Source organism: Phaenicophaeus curvirostris, chromosome 11 (genome assembly GCF_032191515.1).
Source record: "Phaenicophaeus curvirostris isolate KB17595 chromosome 11, BPBGC_Pcur_1.0, whole genome shotgun sequence".
NCBI lineage: Eukaryota > Metazoa > Chordata > Aves > Cuculiformes > Cuculidae > Phaenicophaeus > Phaenicophaeus curvirostris.
The window spans coordinates 21,302,904-21,322,167 of record NC_091402.1 but is presented as its reverse complement, the minus strand read 5'-3'; the positions used below and the strand labels follow the sequence as shown (position 1 = coordinate 21,322,167).

The 19,264-nt window shown below is 43.9% G+C and overlaps 2 protein-coding genes across 2 annotated transcripts in view; both read left to right on the top strand.

Annotated features, from left to right (window-relative positions):
• The window catches only part of SFMBT1 (Scm like with four mbt domains 1), a 31,411-nt gene extending 25,677 nt beyond the window's left edge, over window positions 1–5,734 (top strand). The window contains exon 20 of the mRNA XM_069865846.1: window positions 238–5,734. Within this exon, the coding sequence (XP_069721947.1) occupies window positions 238–378 (141 nt within the window). The 3' untranslated portion in view covers window positions 379–5,734. The remainder of the gene's footprint in view (window positions 1–237) is intronic.
• Window positions 5,735–7,211: 1,477 nt separating this feature from the next.
• Window positions 7,212–19,264, top strand: part of STIMATE (STIM activating enhancer) — a 28,498-nt gene continuing 16,445 nt past the window's right edge. The window contains exon 1 of the mRNA XM_069865881.1: window positions 7,212–7,421. Coding sequence (XP_069721982.1) covers window positions 7,271–7,421 — 151 coding nt within the window. The 5' untranslated portion in view covers window positions 7,212–7,270. The remainder of the gene's footprint in view (window positions 7,422–19,264) is intronic.

Sequence of the window (19,264 nt, the reverse complement as noted above, 5' to 3'; positions counted from 1 at the left end):
CCAAACCATTCTATGATTCTATGAAGATTCTATCCCTTAGCCAGTGAATTTGAGCTGACATTTTAAGCGAGGAGTTAATTTGTTGTGAGGAAGAGAGATTTTTAAGCTGCCTGGAGTAGCATGAAAGAAACATCTAATTCGCAGATGGTCATGAATCTGAAATTGCAGCAAGCTAGAGCTGAGGGAGCAGAGAAAATAAGAATGCAAAGTCACTGTGGGGTTTTTGTCTTCTTACAGGAAATCGATGGCCAGGCACTGCTGCTGCTGACCCTGCCCACCGTTCAGGAGTGTATGGACTTGAAGCTCGGGCCAGCTATTAAACTTTGCCATCACATCGAGAGGGTCAAGCTTGCCTTTTACCAGCAGTTTGCTAACTGAGGAGCAGCCAAGTCGAAGTGGACCTTTGAAGCACAACTACAAAACATGCTCCTTTCTCTCTTGCAAGGAAAGCCAAATGAAGTTAAACTGAGGCCCTGGTGACCTAAGAGCATCTGTCGGCCTCGGTTTTTCACTTTGACAAAAGGAAGACAACATGTGGAGCAAAATGCCAATGCAAACACAGGGGCTACTCTACCAGCTGCCAGCTCGGGAACACAAGAGTCTCTTGCTCTGTGGTTCCCTTTTTAAAATATATTTTTTAATGATTACAGAAAAGTCTCCTCTGGTGGGAAATGACATTTCAAGAGTTCTGTTGGCACGGAACTTTAAACCGAGAAACGGATTCTGTTTACGTTAGCATGTAGGCTGCCAGAAATAACCTTCCTCTGTTCCTGGTGATTCACAGACTCTCCTACCTTCCCTGTGGATGAACACTTGCTTTACCACAGCACTGGCTTTGGAATGTGCTCTTTGCACATTCGTGTGTTAATGTTGAATATTTTAATGAATTTGTTCATTGTTAGGACAACAATGTGGCCACAGGGTTCTGAATGTACAGTAGAGTGAGAGTGTGGTCCCTTGGGAGAGGTTCTTTTGGTTGTTTTGGAGGGTTTTTTTGTTTCATTGTTGTTTGGGTTTTGTTTTGGTTTGGTTTTACTACCTCTGTAGCCTGAACAGCAGAAGTGATGAACTACAAAGGGAGGGAACTGCTTCTGGACAAACCGCCTGTAGCTGCACAGCAGTCTGTCTTCTGGAGGCGTATCAGAAGTACAAACCAGTGCAGCACACAGAGCTTCTGTTCCAAAGCTTTAGCTGAAACCTGTGTGGGCTTGCCCTGGGTGTTACCTTTTTCTCAAATGTCAGAAAAACTTAATTATTTTGCACTTCTCTTACAGATGGGCTGTAGGAAAAACGGAAGGAAAGAGAAAGTGCCTCTGCATTTTCTATATTTTGGTTGTCAGACAAAATTTCTCTTTTGTTTGGTTTTTTTTTTCTTGATTATGTGAAGTTTTTTCCATTTTCTTACAGCAAACAATTGGGCCGTGTGCACAGAGCTGTCAGCGGACTTTTGCTTTGCTACCCGAACATCTTTTTAGAGAATACGCTAAGAGAACTGCGATCAGTAGAGGACTGGAACTTAGCTCTGCCAGTGTTTGCATACTGGAAACTATCTTAGGAGCATGACTTTGTATTTTCAACTATATACAGCAGCTCAGGATCAGACTTGATGAAAATATGGGTAGTTGTGAAGGGCGTTGTTTGCTTGTTTTAGAGAAAAGGGAAAGGGCCAGAGGGACATCTCATTCTGGCAGTAGATCCACAGTAGGATAGGCTGCTGATTTGAATTTTCCGGGGTAATAAAACCCAACCGGCCATTTGCTGTAGACCTGTGCTTTACACTTCAAGTAACAGGGCTTAGCTTATTTCCCATTAAAGATGTGGGAAACTTGCTTCAGGCTCAAGATCTGCATGAAGCAAGCATTAGGTTTCAGGTGGCTGGCATTCATTCTCTCTGCCAGTTCTCAGAGTGTTCGGAGGAGCACAGGCAGGAGCCTTACATGTGCAGCCCTGTTCCTTTATCTCTTGCTCAAATGTATTTCTGCAGAAAGCCCTTGGCATACTAATACATTTGAGTTAGGCAGGGGCTCACTGCAGGAATTTGTTTTGGAGAGATGAATTTGCTGGTTTTTTGGTAAACACTGCTTATTCTGGTCAGATGGATTGATTCAAGCATCTCTTAGGCCTAATGTGATCAGTTATTCTGATGCTGTGAGCTGTAGGATTCTTCAAGGAGCTCGTCTGTAAATGAAGAGCTGAGTTTGCACAGTCTGTGCGTGTGTCTGCCACACAGGTATTGAGGGGGACGACCTCCGATGAGAACTGTTTAGAGGAAACAAAGCTAAATAACTGGGGGCTATTTCTTTTGCCCCGTAGAATAACTGCCTAGTCAGGCCAGAACTATTTACAGAAGTGCTAAAATCAGATTTCTTTTTCAATTCCAGAATCAAAATGTAGATGTCAGACAGACTCTTCGCTAGCTGAGTGTTCTCAAGGGAAGGAGGGCAGTGTGGAGCTAGAACAGTTTTTTTTCTCCCAAGTGGTAAGCACTGTCTGAAAATATAATTAAATTGAGATCAAAGCAACCCTTGTTCTTCCTTCCGCCAGATACGTGGCCAGTAAATGGATGTTCTGGCTCGTGGTGTGGTGCTTAGGTCGTCTACCTGTCCTGTGTTCCCTTAGGACAAGCTCAATGATAAGCCATTAGGCCTGAAAAGTATTCTTAAAAGAAGCATTTCTGCTTTGCTGTCAGTGTCTTGTCTTGAGAAATTTGACCAGCAGAGAACTTAAGGGCTGGAAGGTGATGCTTTTGGATCGTATTTGTCATTCTTCAGGGTTTCCAGAGTTCTGTCGCACTGATGCCCAGCAGAATTGTCTGCGTAGCCAAGAGATGCTGCTTCCACCTTTCCCCACACACATATAGATGTCTTTAAGTAGCTGTCAGGAGAAAAGGGAGCTTAAAGGGCAATTTAGAAAACCTGTTAACACAGCACCTAGGGTTTTAAATACAAATGTCATACTTCTTTTTCTCAGTGAATAAAGCAGTCAGCAGTTTCAGAGGTTAGTGGGATACTTACTGGTCACCTTTGGCAAGTTTTATAGGCTGGATTTTTCTGCCTTGTTTTGGGAGGCACTGACAGTCTGGTCCCAATGGGATCTATTTTTGTTGCGATTTTCAAAAGGGATGTTTTCATTATTTGTGAAATGTTTTTATGCTGCACACTGTTACTGTACACTCTGTTTCCTGGAAAAAAAAAATGCACTCTCTTTTATTGCTGGATTTAAAAGGGATAATTGGGGCTTTATCTTGATGGATGGCATTTCTGCTTGACTCTGTTTCAAGTTCCTCTTTCTCTATACGTGCCAGATAACACAACTGCACCTGTATTTGTTCATCTTATTCCAGCATGACTTGAAATCAGCTCACTTGCTGCTTTAGTCGCTCTGCTTCTTCAAAACTGGACTTGGGGTAGCTGATGGCTGAATCTTGACTTTGGGTGATCCTGATGTTTCACCAGCAGGAGCTGCTGGGACTGCAGTAATTTAGGCTTCAGGGATTTGTGCTGCCCTCTACCACATGCATTCACCACAAGTTATGGCCAAGCTGGAGTCCAGGAGGAAGGCGGTCGTGTCTTGCAAACGTCTGCAGTACAAGAAAGGAAGCCCTCTGCTGGGCCTCGTACTCTTTGTGTGGATGGTGAAAGGAGGTTACCCTCAGCTGACCCACTGAGGGGTTTTATTCCTGCTTGTCTTACTTCCATATGCATTGTACAGTCTTGGTTTTGCACATCAGAGTGTTGGAAACATGGGGGTGCCTCTGTATGGCACTTGTACTGTGCTAAGCGTGGGTTTTGCACCAACACAAGAAGTCCATAACAGAAGTATTTGATCTCTGAAAACGTCACAGGAGGTTAATGTGGTGGAATTATCCACCAAAGCACGAGCAGCTTTTCCTACACTGAAAGCAATTGCTTCCAGAGAGGAGGCGTACAGCACTGATACTGGTGAATGAAGACTACTTTTCACTAATGCTAAACATCTCTGCAAGTTGCTCTTTATTGAATGAAATAAAAGGCCAGATTCATTTTTGTGTTGTTTAGAACTCCAGGAGTGTTTGCAGGCTCTCCTGAGATTGGTGGAAACATTTCATACAGAGTTCGAGAGCGGCTGTTAAGATTACTTTCTCTTGCCACAGCTTTCAGCAGTATTTTGTTGTTGCTTTAGGATTTGCTAGTGTTTTTTCTTGATTCCAATGATGCTTTAAAGGAGGGAAGGAGTACTTAGCTGCTAGGTCTGCAGAAGTGTAAATATTTTTACAGTTGATTGGACTGAGCACTCCATTCTTCTGTATAAAGTACAAAGACTTGGTACGTTTTTAGCAAAAGGCAAAGTGGCTTTTTTTGAATGTAATGGAGTCAGCTTCAAAACTATCGAGCTGAACTTGGATACTGGATACCTTTGGACCAAATCTGCTGTTAGAGAAGTTGATGAAGTAGCCTTATCAGAAAGCCAAAAATCCGATGATCCTATACAAAGCTACTCCTTAACCGGTCCTGTCACATAGCGGCAGACTGGTTCCTGCCTACTGTGAGCTCAAATTACCTGAAGGTAACTAAGCACAAAGACACAGGCTGTATCCGGAGACTTCCAATGTTGGCTGAAGGCTCCATTTTAAAGGGATTGTGTGCTGAACCCCCGTTTCACAGTGCTGCCGACCTTCCCCAAACATGCACATAGCCTTGTTTTCAAAGGCAGCCTTTCGGGTGAAGGATTAGATGGGACTTGGGAACACCAGATACAACAAGCCTCTTTTATTGTTATGTGTTTTTCTAAAAGAAATAATAATAATCTGTATGAAATATAGCAAAAAAGGAGTTAAGGTTAGTGACACTTCGTCTTCATGGTCATTTCTATCTTCCTCGGCATCGCATCTGTTGTTCTGAAATGCACCAGGCATACTGTTTGATGAGAAGAAAAATTATTCTGTGAGGTGCAAAGCCAGCAGTGTTTGGCTCAGCTTTAAGCCATGAAGCGAGCAGGTCATGCGCTGACAACATTCAGAGGCAGTAGGTCTGACTGACTCAGCACAAACATGGGCATGGAGCCTGCGGAAGCCTTTGCTAGCCTTGCACAGTTCAAGAGGAACAGCCTTCTGCTTGAGACACGGGGACGACTCGCTCGAGTTGTGTGACAGTGAAGTCCGGGCACAGATGAATTCCTGCCCACTCTGGAAGTTGTTGAGCACCAGTTTCCAAGAAACCTCGTGGAAAAAAATCTGGAGGTGTCGTATTTCTCCTCTCTTCTTTCATTTCTTATTTTTTTAATTTCTTTTTAAAATAAATTTTGAATAATCTTTGTAGACAATCAGAGGTCATTTAGGAGGCACTACCCTAACAGGTGCTCTCCACCTGTGGGCCTCTTTCTTATACTAACTCATCGGAACTGATGCACTTTTCCAGTATTTTGCCTTTTTTAATTAGCTGCTTGTTCTTAAACAAAGATTTAAATGCATATTGTGTTGTGTCCCTTCTGCTTGTTGTTTTATCTTTCTTTAACTTTTAAATATATATATATATATGCAGTGAGACTGAAGTACTACATGGGAGAGAGACATGCACAAGAGAAGATGCCTATTGCGTCCCACCGTTGTTTGAGCAGGTGTAACAATTTAATCAGAGGATTTTTTAAAAAAATATTTTGGATGGATATTTTGCTTGTTTTGTTTGTAAATACTGTACATAAGTTTGTGGTATATATGACAGTTTTAAGTGGTTGTAAGAAAATTAAAAAAGATCCTTAAACTGTTACTGGCAGCTTTGGTGTTAATGCAGAGAGAAATACTGGGCTGCTTTGGTGTTAATGCAACGATGAATACTGGGCTCCAACCAAAGCAGTGTGACCAGCAGAAGCTCTGGACAGTGTGTTGTGCGCCCTAAGTCAGAGACTTGAGACCATTTCTTTTTCAAGCTGCAAATTCCAGCCTTAATCTTGGCGAAGTCGCTGTTGTGTGCCAGCCAGTACCATTTAGCATCGCGTGTTGGGAAGGACAGGCCAGTTCGCGAGTTTGTAAGGCGGTTGGAATGAATGTTGTTAACTTGAGCTTGCTATGCTCTTAGTTTTACAGTTCTCCAGCTGTGGAGAGGAGGGAGCTGGCCTCTTCTTCCAAGGGACAGGGGACAGGATGAGAGGGAATGGCCTCAAGCTCCACCAGGGGAGGTTTAGGCTGGACATTAGGAAAAAATTTTTCACAGAAAGGGTCACTGGGCACTGGCAGAGGCTGCCCAGGGAGGGGGTTGAGTCCCCTTCCCTGGAGGGGTTTAAGGGACGGGTGGACGAGGTGCTGAGGTACATGGGTTAGTGTTTGATAGGAATGGTTGGACTCGATGACCCGGTGGGTCTCTTCCAACCTGGTGATTCTGTGATGTGCTGAGTTGTGTGCCGTGTCCATTGTGCCATTGGTTGCCCTTTTACATTTTTGCTGAAGAATACAGGTAATATTTTTCTTCCTTTCTGGCTTGGTATCAAGGTTGGGCGTGCGGAACCTTGTGAGAGTGAAACCTTGGGACAAGAGTGGTTCTGACCCAGGGTCCTGCCTGTCTGAGGAGAAGCTGAGGGACCTACCTGGGGCTGTTGAGGCTGGAGGAGGCTGAGGGGAGACCTCCTCGCTCTCTGCAGCTCCTGGAAGGAGGCGGTGAGGGGGTGCTGGGCTCTTCTCCCGAGGAACAAAGGGAGAGGACGAGAGGAAACAGCCTCGAGGGGAGGTTTATGGAAAATTTTCTTCAATTAAGTGTGGTGAAGCCGTGACAGAGGCTCCAAGGCAGCGGTGGAGCCTCCACCGCTGGAGGGGAGCAGAAGACGTGTGGCTGTGGCACTCGGGGACAGCAGGCAGGGGGAGCTGGGCTGACGGCTGGACTGGATGAGCCGTCGGGAGGGCTTTTCCACCCTCAGGGACCCCGCGCCTCCCTCAGGGACCCCGCGCCTCCCTCAGGGACCCCGCGCCTCCCTCAGGGACCCCGCGCCTCCCTCAGGGACCGCGCTCCAGCCCCGCTCGCCCTGTGGCTGCTGGGGCGGAACTAACCAATGGGAGAGAGGGTGGGCGGGGCAAGGGGCGGGACTGACCAATGGGAGAGCGCCAGGGCGGGGCCAGTGGGCAGTACTGACCAATGGGAGAGCGGCTGGGAGGGTGCAGGGGCGGGACTGACCAATGGGAGCGCGGCTCGGGCGGTGACGGGCCAATGGGAGCGCGGCGCGGCGGGCGCTGCGGGGCGGGGCGGGGGGCGCGGCCTCCCCCGCCGCCATGCGCCGCTGAGGCGGGCGCTGTCCGGGCCTCGCCATGGGGGCGCCGCCGCCCAACGGCAGCCTGGGGCTCACCGAGAGCCCCCCGGGCCCCGGGGACCGCGGCTGCGAGAACGGGGCCCTCATGGACAGCTTCGGCATCTTCCTGCAGGGGCTCCTGGGGGTCGTGGCCTTCAGCACCCTCATGCGTGAGTGGCGGCCGGGCCCGGCCGGGGCTCGGGGGAAGGCCGGGAGTCCTGAGGGTTCCAGGGCTGCGGAGTGAGGCCGGGGGACTCTGGGGGTGCCAGGGCTGTGAGGTGAGGCCGGGGGTGCCAGGGTTGTGGGGTGAGACTGGGGGGCTTGGGAGTGGCAGGGCTGTGTGGTGAGGCCGGGGGACCTGAGGGTTCCAGGGCTGTGGAGTGAGGGCTGTGGAGGGGATTTGGGGTGCCAGGGCCCTGGGGTGAATCTGAGGGACCCAGGGCTGTGAGGTGAGGCCAGGGGTGACGGGGCCATGGGGCGAGTCTGGGAGTTCTGGGGGTGCTAGGGCCCTGGGGTGAATCCGAGGGACCCAGGGGTCCTAGGGTTTTGGGACGAGGCCAGGGGATCTAGGGGTGCTGGGGCTATGGGGTGAGTCTGGGGGTTCTGGGGTTGCCAGGGCTGTGGGGTGAGGCTGGGGGTTCTGGAGGTGCTGGGGCTGTGGGGTGAGGCCAAGAGATCTGGGGATGCTGGTGCTGTGGGGTGAGGCCAGGGGATTTGGGGGTGCTGGGGCTATGGCGTGAATTCGAGGGACCTGGGGATGCCGGGTCTGTGGGGCGAGGCGGGGGGATTTGGGGGTGCCTGTGTGCTGTTCCTGTGCCCCGCGGGGTCTGTGCCCACAGCCTGGCTGCCCAGGGCAGCAGTGTGCAGGCTTTGGGCGCTGATGTTTACAAGGAACAGCGTTGTTTCTTAGAGACAGTTCTCAGTACTTCAAGCAAATGTACTTTCTGAAACTTGCTGTCCTCACACATGCGTCTGTGCCAATATGATTTATCGCTTTGGGGGGTGGCATGTGTTCTGCTTTGAACGCAGCCAGCAAGATGTGGTGATGTGTGGGATCCCTCAGGCTTAGAATGCCCTGAAGAAAGGTTTGGGCTGTATCGTTTTCACTGCAAGTGTACCTTGTCACGACATTGACAGCAGACACAGGCATGTTTAAGTGGCAGCACCCTGTGCTGCATATCCTTAGAGCGTGTGCTGCACCTCAGAGCAGGAGCAGGCAGTGAGCTCCCACGGCCGCTCACACCAAGAACTTGTTCGGCCACTCAGTTCTGCTCCGTGAAGAGGCTGCAGGCTGGAGGGACTCCAGCCCTGCCTGCTTTGAGGGAATCACAGCAACATGGAGCAGTTCAGGGAGATTTATGTCTCTGTCCCATACTGTAGTTACTGTCCTTTTGCTTGTGAAGTGAAACAGAAACCCAGTGTCACTGCTCAGCTGACTGGGAAATCACTGTTAACAAAGTATGGGGGGAGGGAGAAGGCAACACTATTAGTATTCTACAATTTGTCCAAGGTCCTGTTTACATTGTAATAGCACAGGTACCTTTTCATCCTGCTGTTGTCGCTGAGTCAGAAGCTTGCTAACACTGTATTTGCATGCTTTAGTGTCTCAGTCACCGTTAACAGTGGCATTGCTCTTAAGCTGTGCGTGTAGCTGTCATTGTCACATTACTAGATGGCAACGGTAGTCACTTGTGTGACATTTGGTCAGACAGAGCATCCTCATAATTAGAATTTTTAGCAGTTTTCTCTAACAAGGTGGTGTGTGTGTGTTGTTGGTTTTAGAATGGAGAGATAAAAATAGATGATTCTTACAGATCACTCATCCAAAGATCAAGAGCTACAGATGTTATTTTTCAGGATAGTATTTTCATTCATTTTATAGTAATGCTGGAATACTCGGTGAAAACAAGAAAAAGTGAATACAAAAAGTATGGACTAGGAGTATAAAAGCTTAATTTTCCTCTTGTCCCTCTGCCTAAATATACATTATTTCCCACCCTAGTTTATTTAAGCCAAGCCATTCATAACAGGGAGTCTTAACAGGTTTCCCTTGCTGGAAACAACGTGTGTTTATGCTGCGAGTCAGTGAGCCAACAATAATATTACTTCAAAGTTTGCTGTTATAATGCCTGTATCTTATTTCATGGGAATCTTGATTTAAAATGACAGCTTTGTTCTCCGACGATGGGGAGAGTGGTAGTGCTAAAGTCATGGGTTTTATTACTGATGACACAAACCTGGTTTTAAATATTTTTGTATAACAAAATGTGTTTTGTCAGTAATCTCAAGCACCCCCTGAGCCTTGGTTAAGCTTTTATTGGTAACGAATGATTAGAGAGTGGTGTTAGCACAGTATTCCCACATGTGGGCGACGTGGGTGTAGTTATAAGTAATTTTTCTTAGCCAAACTTGCTAAGTGTGGGGGGAGAGGCCAATTGCCCATCCCTTTACCCTGTCAACACAAACTGGTTTAGGTGCTTCATCTTGAATGTGTGGTTTATTTCCTAAGCTTGTTTGTCCAATAATTAATACCTTATTTATGTTTGGTTTAGGTTACTTAGAATGGCTGAGAAATTAGATGTGAGTTGTCTTGATGAATTATTGAAATAGAAGGGCGGTTTGGTCCTCTGCAGGTAAAAGGTTTTTGTCTGCCCGAGGGGAAAACCTAAATGGGCTGTAAAGGAGACCAGAGTGCGGGGGCCTGTTAGCTTTTATGGCTTTATTGCAGTGTGTGTCTGTACTCATGCTGGGAAGGGTAAAAGCTTCTGTGTTAACAAAAATGAAACTATTTTGTACAGGTGCGGTGAACAGGCAAGTCTGTGGGTTTGTGCTGAGGGACACGGCTGAAACAAAAAAGGAAGCAATTTTTATAAAAGATATTATATGTCTTATAAGGTTCTCTCTTTGTTTACAGTACCTTAAAGGAAGTACCTGAAAAACTGCACCCTTAATGTCATTTTACTTTACAGGAAGGTTTTCCCCCCGATAAGCCATGCAAGGGAAACAACAGCTTCTTCATATAATAAGCTGTCTTAGTAGGTCGTTCAGTAGAATTCAAAGTGCTTTAGCAAAACTATGCTTTTCAGAGGAATGATTTCACATTTTCATCAAGGTAAGGGAGTATTGTTATGGGGAATAATGTTCTGGGGAGCTGGGACTTGAAAAGGAATTAAAAGTCATTCTAATGGCCTTTCAGAAAAAAGGTCAGCTGGGAGACAACTATTAGATACAAAATAACTAAAGCATATGATTTTCATTTGTTTTCTATCACAGTTTTCTTTCTGCTTGAGCAGATTTAAAAAATGTGAAAATGGTAAGGAGTTGACTTTGATAGCAGCTAACGTCAGTGTTGAAATACAGGCTTCTGAGGACAGTAACAAGGTTATTCTGCTTGGCGATTTGCTAAGATTTAGGGCAGTGGTTGCTAGCAAGGTGAGGCCTTATTAATAAAAGCGTTCTTTAAAAAGACTTTGTTATCCTGACTTGATAATACTGCATCCTTGTATGCATTCACTCTAAGCAATGCAGGATGAGTTCAGTGAATTGCTGAAGACGGCCTTGGAAAAAGTTATTTGTGTGACTGACTTTAAAATGTCTTGTACAGAAGTTTCAAATCACAAATAGAATGTTTGTATTTATGAAAACACAAACAATATTGTACTTGCATAGTGGGTCACTCTTTGTTGGATGCACTTTGTTCTTTTTCCTAGAACTCTTCACAAGCAGAAGTTGTTGGTGAATTGCCAGACACAAGGATCATAAAATGGTTTAGGCCAGAAAGGAGCTTAAAGCCCACCCAGTTCCAAACGCCCTACCACTGGATCGGGTTGCTCCAAGCCCCATCCAACCTGGCCTGGAACACCTCCAGGGATGGGGCAGCCACGACTTCTCTGAGCAACCTGAGCCAGGGCCTCCCTGCCCTTACAGGAAAAAAATTCTTCTTAAGATCTCATTTCAACCTCCCCTCTTTCAGCTTAAAACCGTTCTCCTTCATCCTGTGCCGGCATTCTCTGATCAAGAGCCCGTCCCCAGCTTTTCTGGAGCCCCTTTCAGTACTGGAAGCTGCTCTAAGGTTTCACCAGAGCCTTCTCTTCTCCAGGCTGAACAGCCCAACTCTCTCAGCTGTCTGAGCTTGCATTGCAGTGTGTGTTGAGGATTACCCGGTGTTTAGCAGTCCGATATGTTGTGAAGTGTTCAGGCATCATATCAGTGGGGCTGAATCCCGCTGAGGGTAAGAGAAGACTGCTAAGATATGATGTTGAACTGCGTTAAAAGGCAAGATCTGGGGAGGGAGTGAAGGGAGAGCAGATTTGTTAAGAGGAGGAGGTGAGAACCCTTCCCTTGCGAGGGGTGAAGCGCAGGGTGCGGTGTGGTCAGCACCCTGGACAGCTCCGGCTCTTCCCAGATCAAAGATTCTGTCCAGAGCAGCTCTAAAAAAGACAAATCTTGCTGGTAAACTTCCCACCCTATAAAAGCAGGTGATAACAGCATTGGCAACAGCTCGGGTGATCCTTTAAGTCAAGCAAATAAGCTGAACTTAGTTTAGGAGTAACAGGTTTGGAATTGTTTCCTGTTTTGAAAACATAAGACCCGTCTTGTTTTATAGTGTACTACCTTATGTGTCTGTGCATTTACTGATCATAGGTGAGAAATGTGTTCTCATAATGTGTAGTCCTGCTTAAACTTCATTTCTTTGGGTTTTTGGTTTAAAACTGCTTTCAAGATGTCTTTTTCTTTATTGGATAGAGATTGTAGTAGCCCATTATTGGATGGCTCAATGTCGTGATCATGTCACGCTCATTAATATTTTAGTGTCACGAATGCCACAACTATTCTTGAAATGTCATGCCAATAAAAAGTAAGAAACAAAAATAAAGTATCAGTTTACATGAATTATCTGTAATCTGCAAGTTAGTTGCACTTTTCAGTATCAGCTGTCTGATGTCCTTCTTTGCCTGATTGGCTCAGAACGTGTTAGATTTTCCTATTACTCAGCTGATTGCTGGATATAGTTGTGTTCCAGATAATAAGATTGTTCTAAATATAATTACACATCATTCACATCATGAAATGTTTAGGGAAAAGGATAAGTCATGTTGACATCTAGAAACTGTTAAAATGATAAATTATCAGAAACTCTGAAGCTGTGTTTAATTAGAACTAAATTCTGGACTGTTACTAGGCTGTTGTTTAACTGTAAACTGCATAGCGAGTGTGCTCTTGACTAGTGTTTTGTAATTAAATTGGTAGGGAGATGATTTGTACAAATACACACTCTGCATCTCTGTGTTCTGCAGTGATGATCATTTCACGGTTAATGAAGTTTGCATTCTTAAACTGGTATTTAACGAGGTCTTATCTGTGTGGACTTTGCTGGTGAAGTGAAAAATCAGGTCTACTTTCTTATGCCTGCTGGTAGGAAATGCTCCACGTTCTCAGATTTCTCGATTACAGCAAAATGTATTCTCTATGAAACTTAGTATGTTAAATCTCGCTGGCAGACTGAACGTGAACTTGTAGCTTGCATGAGGCTGCCTTTGCAGGTGATGTGGTATAGTGATGAGGCTTTAGGGTTTAATCAAGAAAAATTAAACTTGTTCACACTGTTCTCCAGGATGCTGAAGACTTGCTTTTCTCCCACTGTCCCCAAATGATACATTTTTTATATATTTGTTGTCATCATATTCTATATATGTTGTCATATGTAATGGACGTTGGGGATGAAAACTAACTAAAATGGATTCACAGTTCAAATTCCTCATAGGTCCCATTCACGGTTCAGGTTCATAGTTCCTGGTGTAAGTTCATTCCCAGCAATGCTGAGCTGAAGCAGGGAGAGGTGATCCTGAGAAAGATGCTATACTCAGTCATTGTTTCTTTCTCTAGAGGTTGCTGGTTTGTTTTTAATAATAATTGTTTTGTAATTTGAAATGTTTTGACTTTGGCCTTAACTTCTGTTACTTTTTTTGGCTACCCCAGAGCCTAAGACCAACCATTCCTCCTGTTGTAGTGTGTTGAAGAGGAACACAGTGCTACTTTTCATTGTTTTATCTGGGCGAGCTCAGGAGGACTTTGGAAGCAGCTGTAAGCTACAAGGTGCTTAGGACATGAAGATTTGTGACAAGGAGTTTGTATGGTTATTGAGAGGTCTTGCCATTGCTGTGATACTGTTGAAAGAGATGAGCTGGTGGAATTAACTAGGAACTGTTGCTGAGAGGCAAACTGGAGAGAGGAGTTCTGAATGTTTAAGTGTTTCAAATGTATCGGTAGGTTTTATAGGACTGACATTGCTTTGGTAACTGTTAAAATGTAAGAAATAATTGTCCTCCGCTTCAGTGCTCAGTACTTGGCTAAATGTTGTTTTATAGGGTTGATCTTACCAGGTTGGACTAGGCTAGCTGGTCACATTGAATAAATACTTAGAGCAACTTTGCTTGTGTTTTGTTATTCTGCTGTAGCTATATTTTTCTGTTTGTCAAAAATACGGATTTTTTTTTTTTTCATGGAACAAAAATGACTTTACAATAACAACTTTCTATGGCTAACAGCATATGTCCCCTGTCTCACATGATTTTTTGAAGACATGCTTTAAAATTTTAATTCTTTCTTAGAATATTTGGTCTGAGTTTCTTACTTGTGCTGGAAAATACCAGCTACTCTGCAGGTTCTTCCAGCATACCTTGCTTGTTTTGAGGCTGAGTGGGTGACAAGCACAGCAGGTTGGTTTGTATGCATAGGATTTTAATGCTTTCAGTGCAAGGTAATTGTAATGTTAGAAGATGAAATATTCTAAGGAGCTTTAAAATTTGATAAATTCAGCAGCCTAGGAAGAATGAATCATCTGGTAAGCACAGCTATTCAAAATTTAGATGGACTCGCATGTAGTGTACGTCTGCGTTTGGCTTCCTTGATTTAATATATTTGCTGTTTATCATTTTCTACAAATGGAAACACACTTTTTCTTTTACATTCTTTTGGGGTATATCCAAATGTAAATTCAGGTTTGCTTTCTGGTTTTTAGTCTGCTGCAGTTACTGGCTTAATATTTTAGTGAATGATGAGTGAGTTTGTAGTCTTGCTTTGGCAGTTTTGTCAGTTCCCAAGAGCTGGTTTAAAACAACCAGCTTGAATGACTTAAAGTTCATTGATATCCATTGTCATGCTAATAATGTTAGTAAAGCTTCATGTATTATTGAGTGATCCTGTGACTGTTGTACGTGCAAATGGTGTTGTGAATCATAAATTGCTGCTTAGTGCACATTAATATGGATTGATTCTGTTTGTTTTGTACTAAATAATTCATATTTCCCAAATGGTTGATTTTTAAGAGAAAAAAAAAATCCACTTGAGAGTGTATTTTTCAGATCTCACTAGGTGTGTGTATCACGTGGTAGGTGTGGGCTGTGTGCGTCTCTAGCAGCCTACCTTGGTTTTGGTAGTTGTTTAATAACACCTGGTTCAGAGCATTAAACTTCGAAAGCTAATCTTACAGACACTTATACTGCAGGAGGCTTAGATTTACTTTGCTTCAGCTATCTCCTATCTGCCGAGGAAACAATAGCACATGTTTCTGTCTGAAAGTGCTGGCAAACTCTGATTTATTATGACCTTTCAAGTAGAGCACACCTTGACCCAGCATTGCTGCCTGTGCTAAATGCAAAGATACAAATGCCTGTCTCTAAGATCAAATCTTGTCCTGTAATTTTAATATTTGGATAAATACTTCCTAAGCTACTGGTGCTGTTTACCTTAGAGTTCTTAAAGCAGTTCCTTCTACCCCTTTATTTTTAGTACTGCTGTAGCACTGGCCTGTCTTTTGGGAAGTGAAGGGCTGAATGCTTTTGTTTACATGGTGCGTATTACATGAGTTTTCTGACTCTAAAGTGCTGTTCTCTCTGGGGACACAGCAAATAGGTTAGCAATTGAGAGTGAGAACTTGTGTCTTAACTCTGTCTGCTAAGTTAGTGTAGCTATTTTAAAGTAAGCTTTAACTTTGAGGGGGAAAGAGGAATAAAGCTTGATGGTGATGGCTGTTGTGGTACAGCTGGGCTGCCTGCTCTGCTAACACACATTAGTTTGCTTTATTGACAGTCACGTTAATGCTTCTGTCAGAACCACAGTATCGTGTGCTACCAGGATGCACGAGATCAGCCTTGGGAAATTGTCTTAGACTGACTTGTTTAAAACAGGTGATTTGACTTATTTGTGTGTCTCCCAGCCAATCTTTACAAGCTATTCATTTGGAAAAAAAAAAATTTTGAGCCTAAAATGTACATGTTGGGAATAAGAAGCTCAGCAACCTCAGACAGTGCATTTGGCTGCCCTTCTTGAAGAAGAGATGTAGTCTGTTTTATTCCAAAGCGTGGGTAGCAATATTCTATTTGTTTGTTTCTGGTAATGATTTGTCCTCTCCTCCCTTTTCTGTGAAGGGGAGTTTGACTTTGTGAGAGCTGTTGTAGGGACAAAATTTATAGATAGGCTTTTAGCTGCATGTGAAAGCAAGTAGGAAGTAAATGTTTTTAGAGGTAACTTTCAGTAACTAATTCCCCAGTGTTTATCCAGCAAACACAGCTGCCCATTTGATAAATGATGCGAAACCTGGTGTTGGCACATCATTTTCCATTGTCCTGGGTCGTGTGTGTTAAAACAGAAGAACCCTGGTCATGAGATAGCTGGGCTTGGCTGATGCTCAGCATGGGTGTATTTAACTTTGCACTAAAACAAAGTCATTGTTCCCTGCTCTAACAAGAGTGCTGCTCAGAGTCATTGAACTAGTGCAAAGGTTTGCTCTCTAAACACTCTAGCCACAAGGTAATTCTAACTGCTGCCATTGGAACTGAGAGACCAGGATAAGAGCTGCAGTTTTTCAGGTATGATAAACATCATGGGTAACATAAAATTTACCAACAGTTGTCATTCCATGGTGGTGTGAGGTTTTGGGAATTCTTGGCTTCTTCATAGCTTACATAGTTTCCACTGTAGAGGGAAAAGTGTTGTTATTAGCAGACAGAACAGCGTTTTTGACAGTCTTCCTGTATATAATTTTAAAAAACTAAAATCCAGCCTGCACGTGTAATTGATTGTGCAAGGTGTTTACAGGGTTAGAAATAGCAAGATAACATATATGGTGCCTTTTGTTCTCCTGATAACCAGATGTTCTGAAATTAGAGAGTAGCCCTATGAAATTCTGCATCTGATTCTGAGTTTGTATGCTAGTGCTTGGTTTAACTCTTTAGTTGTTACTCCAGGCAGTCAGTAAACCAACGTTCTAACAAACACTTGAATACTTATCTTGAATGTTGGAAATGATGTCATCTAATGTCAAAGCAACCCTTCAAATCACAACAGTCTTGCACTGTGAGAGTTGTCCGCTTGCAGTGTGTTATTCGGGAAGCCCAGCAAAGCCAACATGCTCGAGGAGACTGCACACTGTCATGATACAACACTGGACGGAAGCTCAAACTGCAGCTGGCTTCTCGCTGTTAAATCCCATGCATATTCATACATGTCTGTATGGTTTTAGTTAGCCGTCCTTTGGTAACTGGTCCAAATCCTGAAGCTTTTAAGTGACATATCACAGAAAGATGATATTTAAATTCGCAGATTGATTTTTGTTGGAAGATACTCCAGCTGTCACCTGCTCCCACCTCGTGCTCAGAGCAGGACTAGCCTCTGTCCCCTTGCTTGAAGCATCATCCAGATGAATTTTCTAGTTCTGTGAGACTGAAGCCAGCGCACGCTCTATGGACACCTTGTTGCAGAGTTTAATTGCTCTCATGGGAATTTTTTTACTTCTATATGCTGGAATTTCCCTGGCTGCAGGTTATGACTGTTTCCTCATGCCCCTTGCCTGTGAACCTGCAAGAAGGGTCTGATTCTGTCCTCACTAAAACTACCCACGCAGGTGAGCAGGTTTGCCTGTGTGATGTGTGAATGTGATCTTATCCTCATTAACCTTCCCTCCTCTTGGTTTTCTTTGGCTGTTTGGGTAGCTTTGCTGAGCTCTGACAGAAATGTGTGGGAGGTTTATGAAACAAAACGTTTTGTCACATGCTTTGGTTTTGACCTATTTCTGAAAGTTTTAAGAAGCGCTGGAAATACAGGTGGAATTCCCAGTTGTCTCCTCAGAAGAGCAGCATTATTGTAGTGCAGCTGCAGAGGACATCAAACATGTTGAATAGTCTTTATTTTGAATTTCAAATTAATGATCTGAATCTTCCTAGGTCTTTATTGGGACCAGAAAGATTCTTATTGTGAACTGCCAGATTGTCTGTCTAACAAATGGAGTAATTCGTGTTATGGAGAAACATTTCAGACATTTGAGTTGAGCCAGTTTTGTGCTGCTACCAGAACTGCTATCCAGAAACTTGGAGTTCTTAAATGTGTGTTCAAGTTACGTCACATCAGCAAAATATTTCCTGGGACAGTTTTTGGGAGGGCAAAGGGGAGGAAAAAGAGGAGAGGCTGAATTCCAAGTACATATTCAAATGCTGACTTTCATATTGACGCTTTGGAAAGTTTTGATGTTATTTCTTGTCTCCATTCTTATATACAGGCTTTACTCTTCCCTGTGAGTCTTGAGTTTTCTCTAAGACTGCTTGCAAAGCTGTGTTAAAGTAGCTGTTAGAAATCCTTCCCCAGTACTCTGGCATTAATTATTCCTAGAATTTCAATGAAATGAGAAGACAATTTAATGAACTTGAATTTTGCATTAGCGGTGCTCTGCCTTGTATGCTGATCTATTATCTGTCCATCTGGCAGTGCACATGCATGTTGGCAGAAGTGCTTTTATTTCCTTTCCTGAAAAAATTCTGGCATTGAATGCATAAACAAGCAGCACTTCTTTCTCCATGTATAATTCAGCATGAAGTTCTGAACATTATTAGTTAATTAATATTAAATATGCTAGTGCGAGTGTAATGCTCTGAATTGAAGCATATGGAGCAGTACCACCTCCTCACAGTGAGAAGTTGGCAGATTGAGATCCATCTGTCAGCTGACACACGCGCCGACGCACGTCTCTGAGTTTACGCTGACTGCCAAGAGAAACTGTGAGTGGGGCTGAGAGCATCTATATCATGACATGTTTTGGGGAGCAGCAAGTGGAAGAATTGCTCCTCCCCTCCCCAATTTGATTGATGCTTCAAAAAAATAATTTACAGAATCTTTATTTGAAGAAATGCACTGCCTTTTGGGTGCAAAATTAATTTATTAATAGAAAGATGCTAGGGACCTTGAGCTTACCGGTGTGATTATCTACAGCCTGGTGGTTTCTTCCTCACTTTCCTTACTGGGAAGGCCCCAGCTGTCCACAGCCATGCAGAAAACACGCTCCTGCACTGGCAAAGAAGTTAAATTGCTTTCAACTTGAACCACTCTGAAGTGATAGCGTATTGTGCTCCGTAGGCAGCGTAACCTGGATACTTCACTGGGATGTGTAGGAAAATACCTGGCAGTATTTGCATACGTCAGGAATACCTGATGGTCACAGACATAGAGCTGCAAGAAACTAGGCTGCTCGTTCTTAACAGAAGTTTTGTATTTATGGCATGCCGTTCACAGAGAAAACTGCTGGTGAATGTTGCTATTACAGCTTTGTCTTTGGTGTAAACATGTGGTCTTTTCCTCATGTCACTTTTTAATTTCTGCTGGTTGTATTACATGGGGTGAAACATGGTTTCTCTCTCTGCTGTCAGAAGCAGCAAAAGGACAGATAGTAAAATGGAAAGTTGTTAGCATGGTACTCCCTCCAAATGCTGCTTTTCCACCTGGGAGGTGAATTCTGATTTATTTATTTTAAGGCACTTGGGTAATTCTGTTAATGCTGTGTTTGTATGAGGACAGTTGGTTTCGAGGAAAACTGCCTTACTTTTGATTTGTTTATAAACCAAAATGCATTTTGAAGACTTGCAAGCTGGGTAAGCATAACTTACATACAGCATCCTATTTGAAACTTAAATTCATCAATGTTAGAGCAGGTTAAAATACCTATTGATGCATTTCCTGACTTATA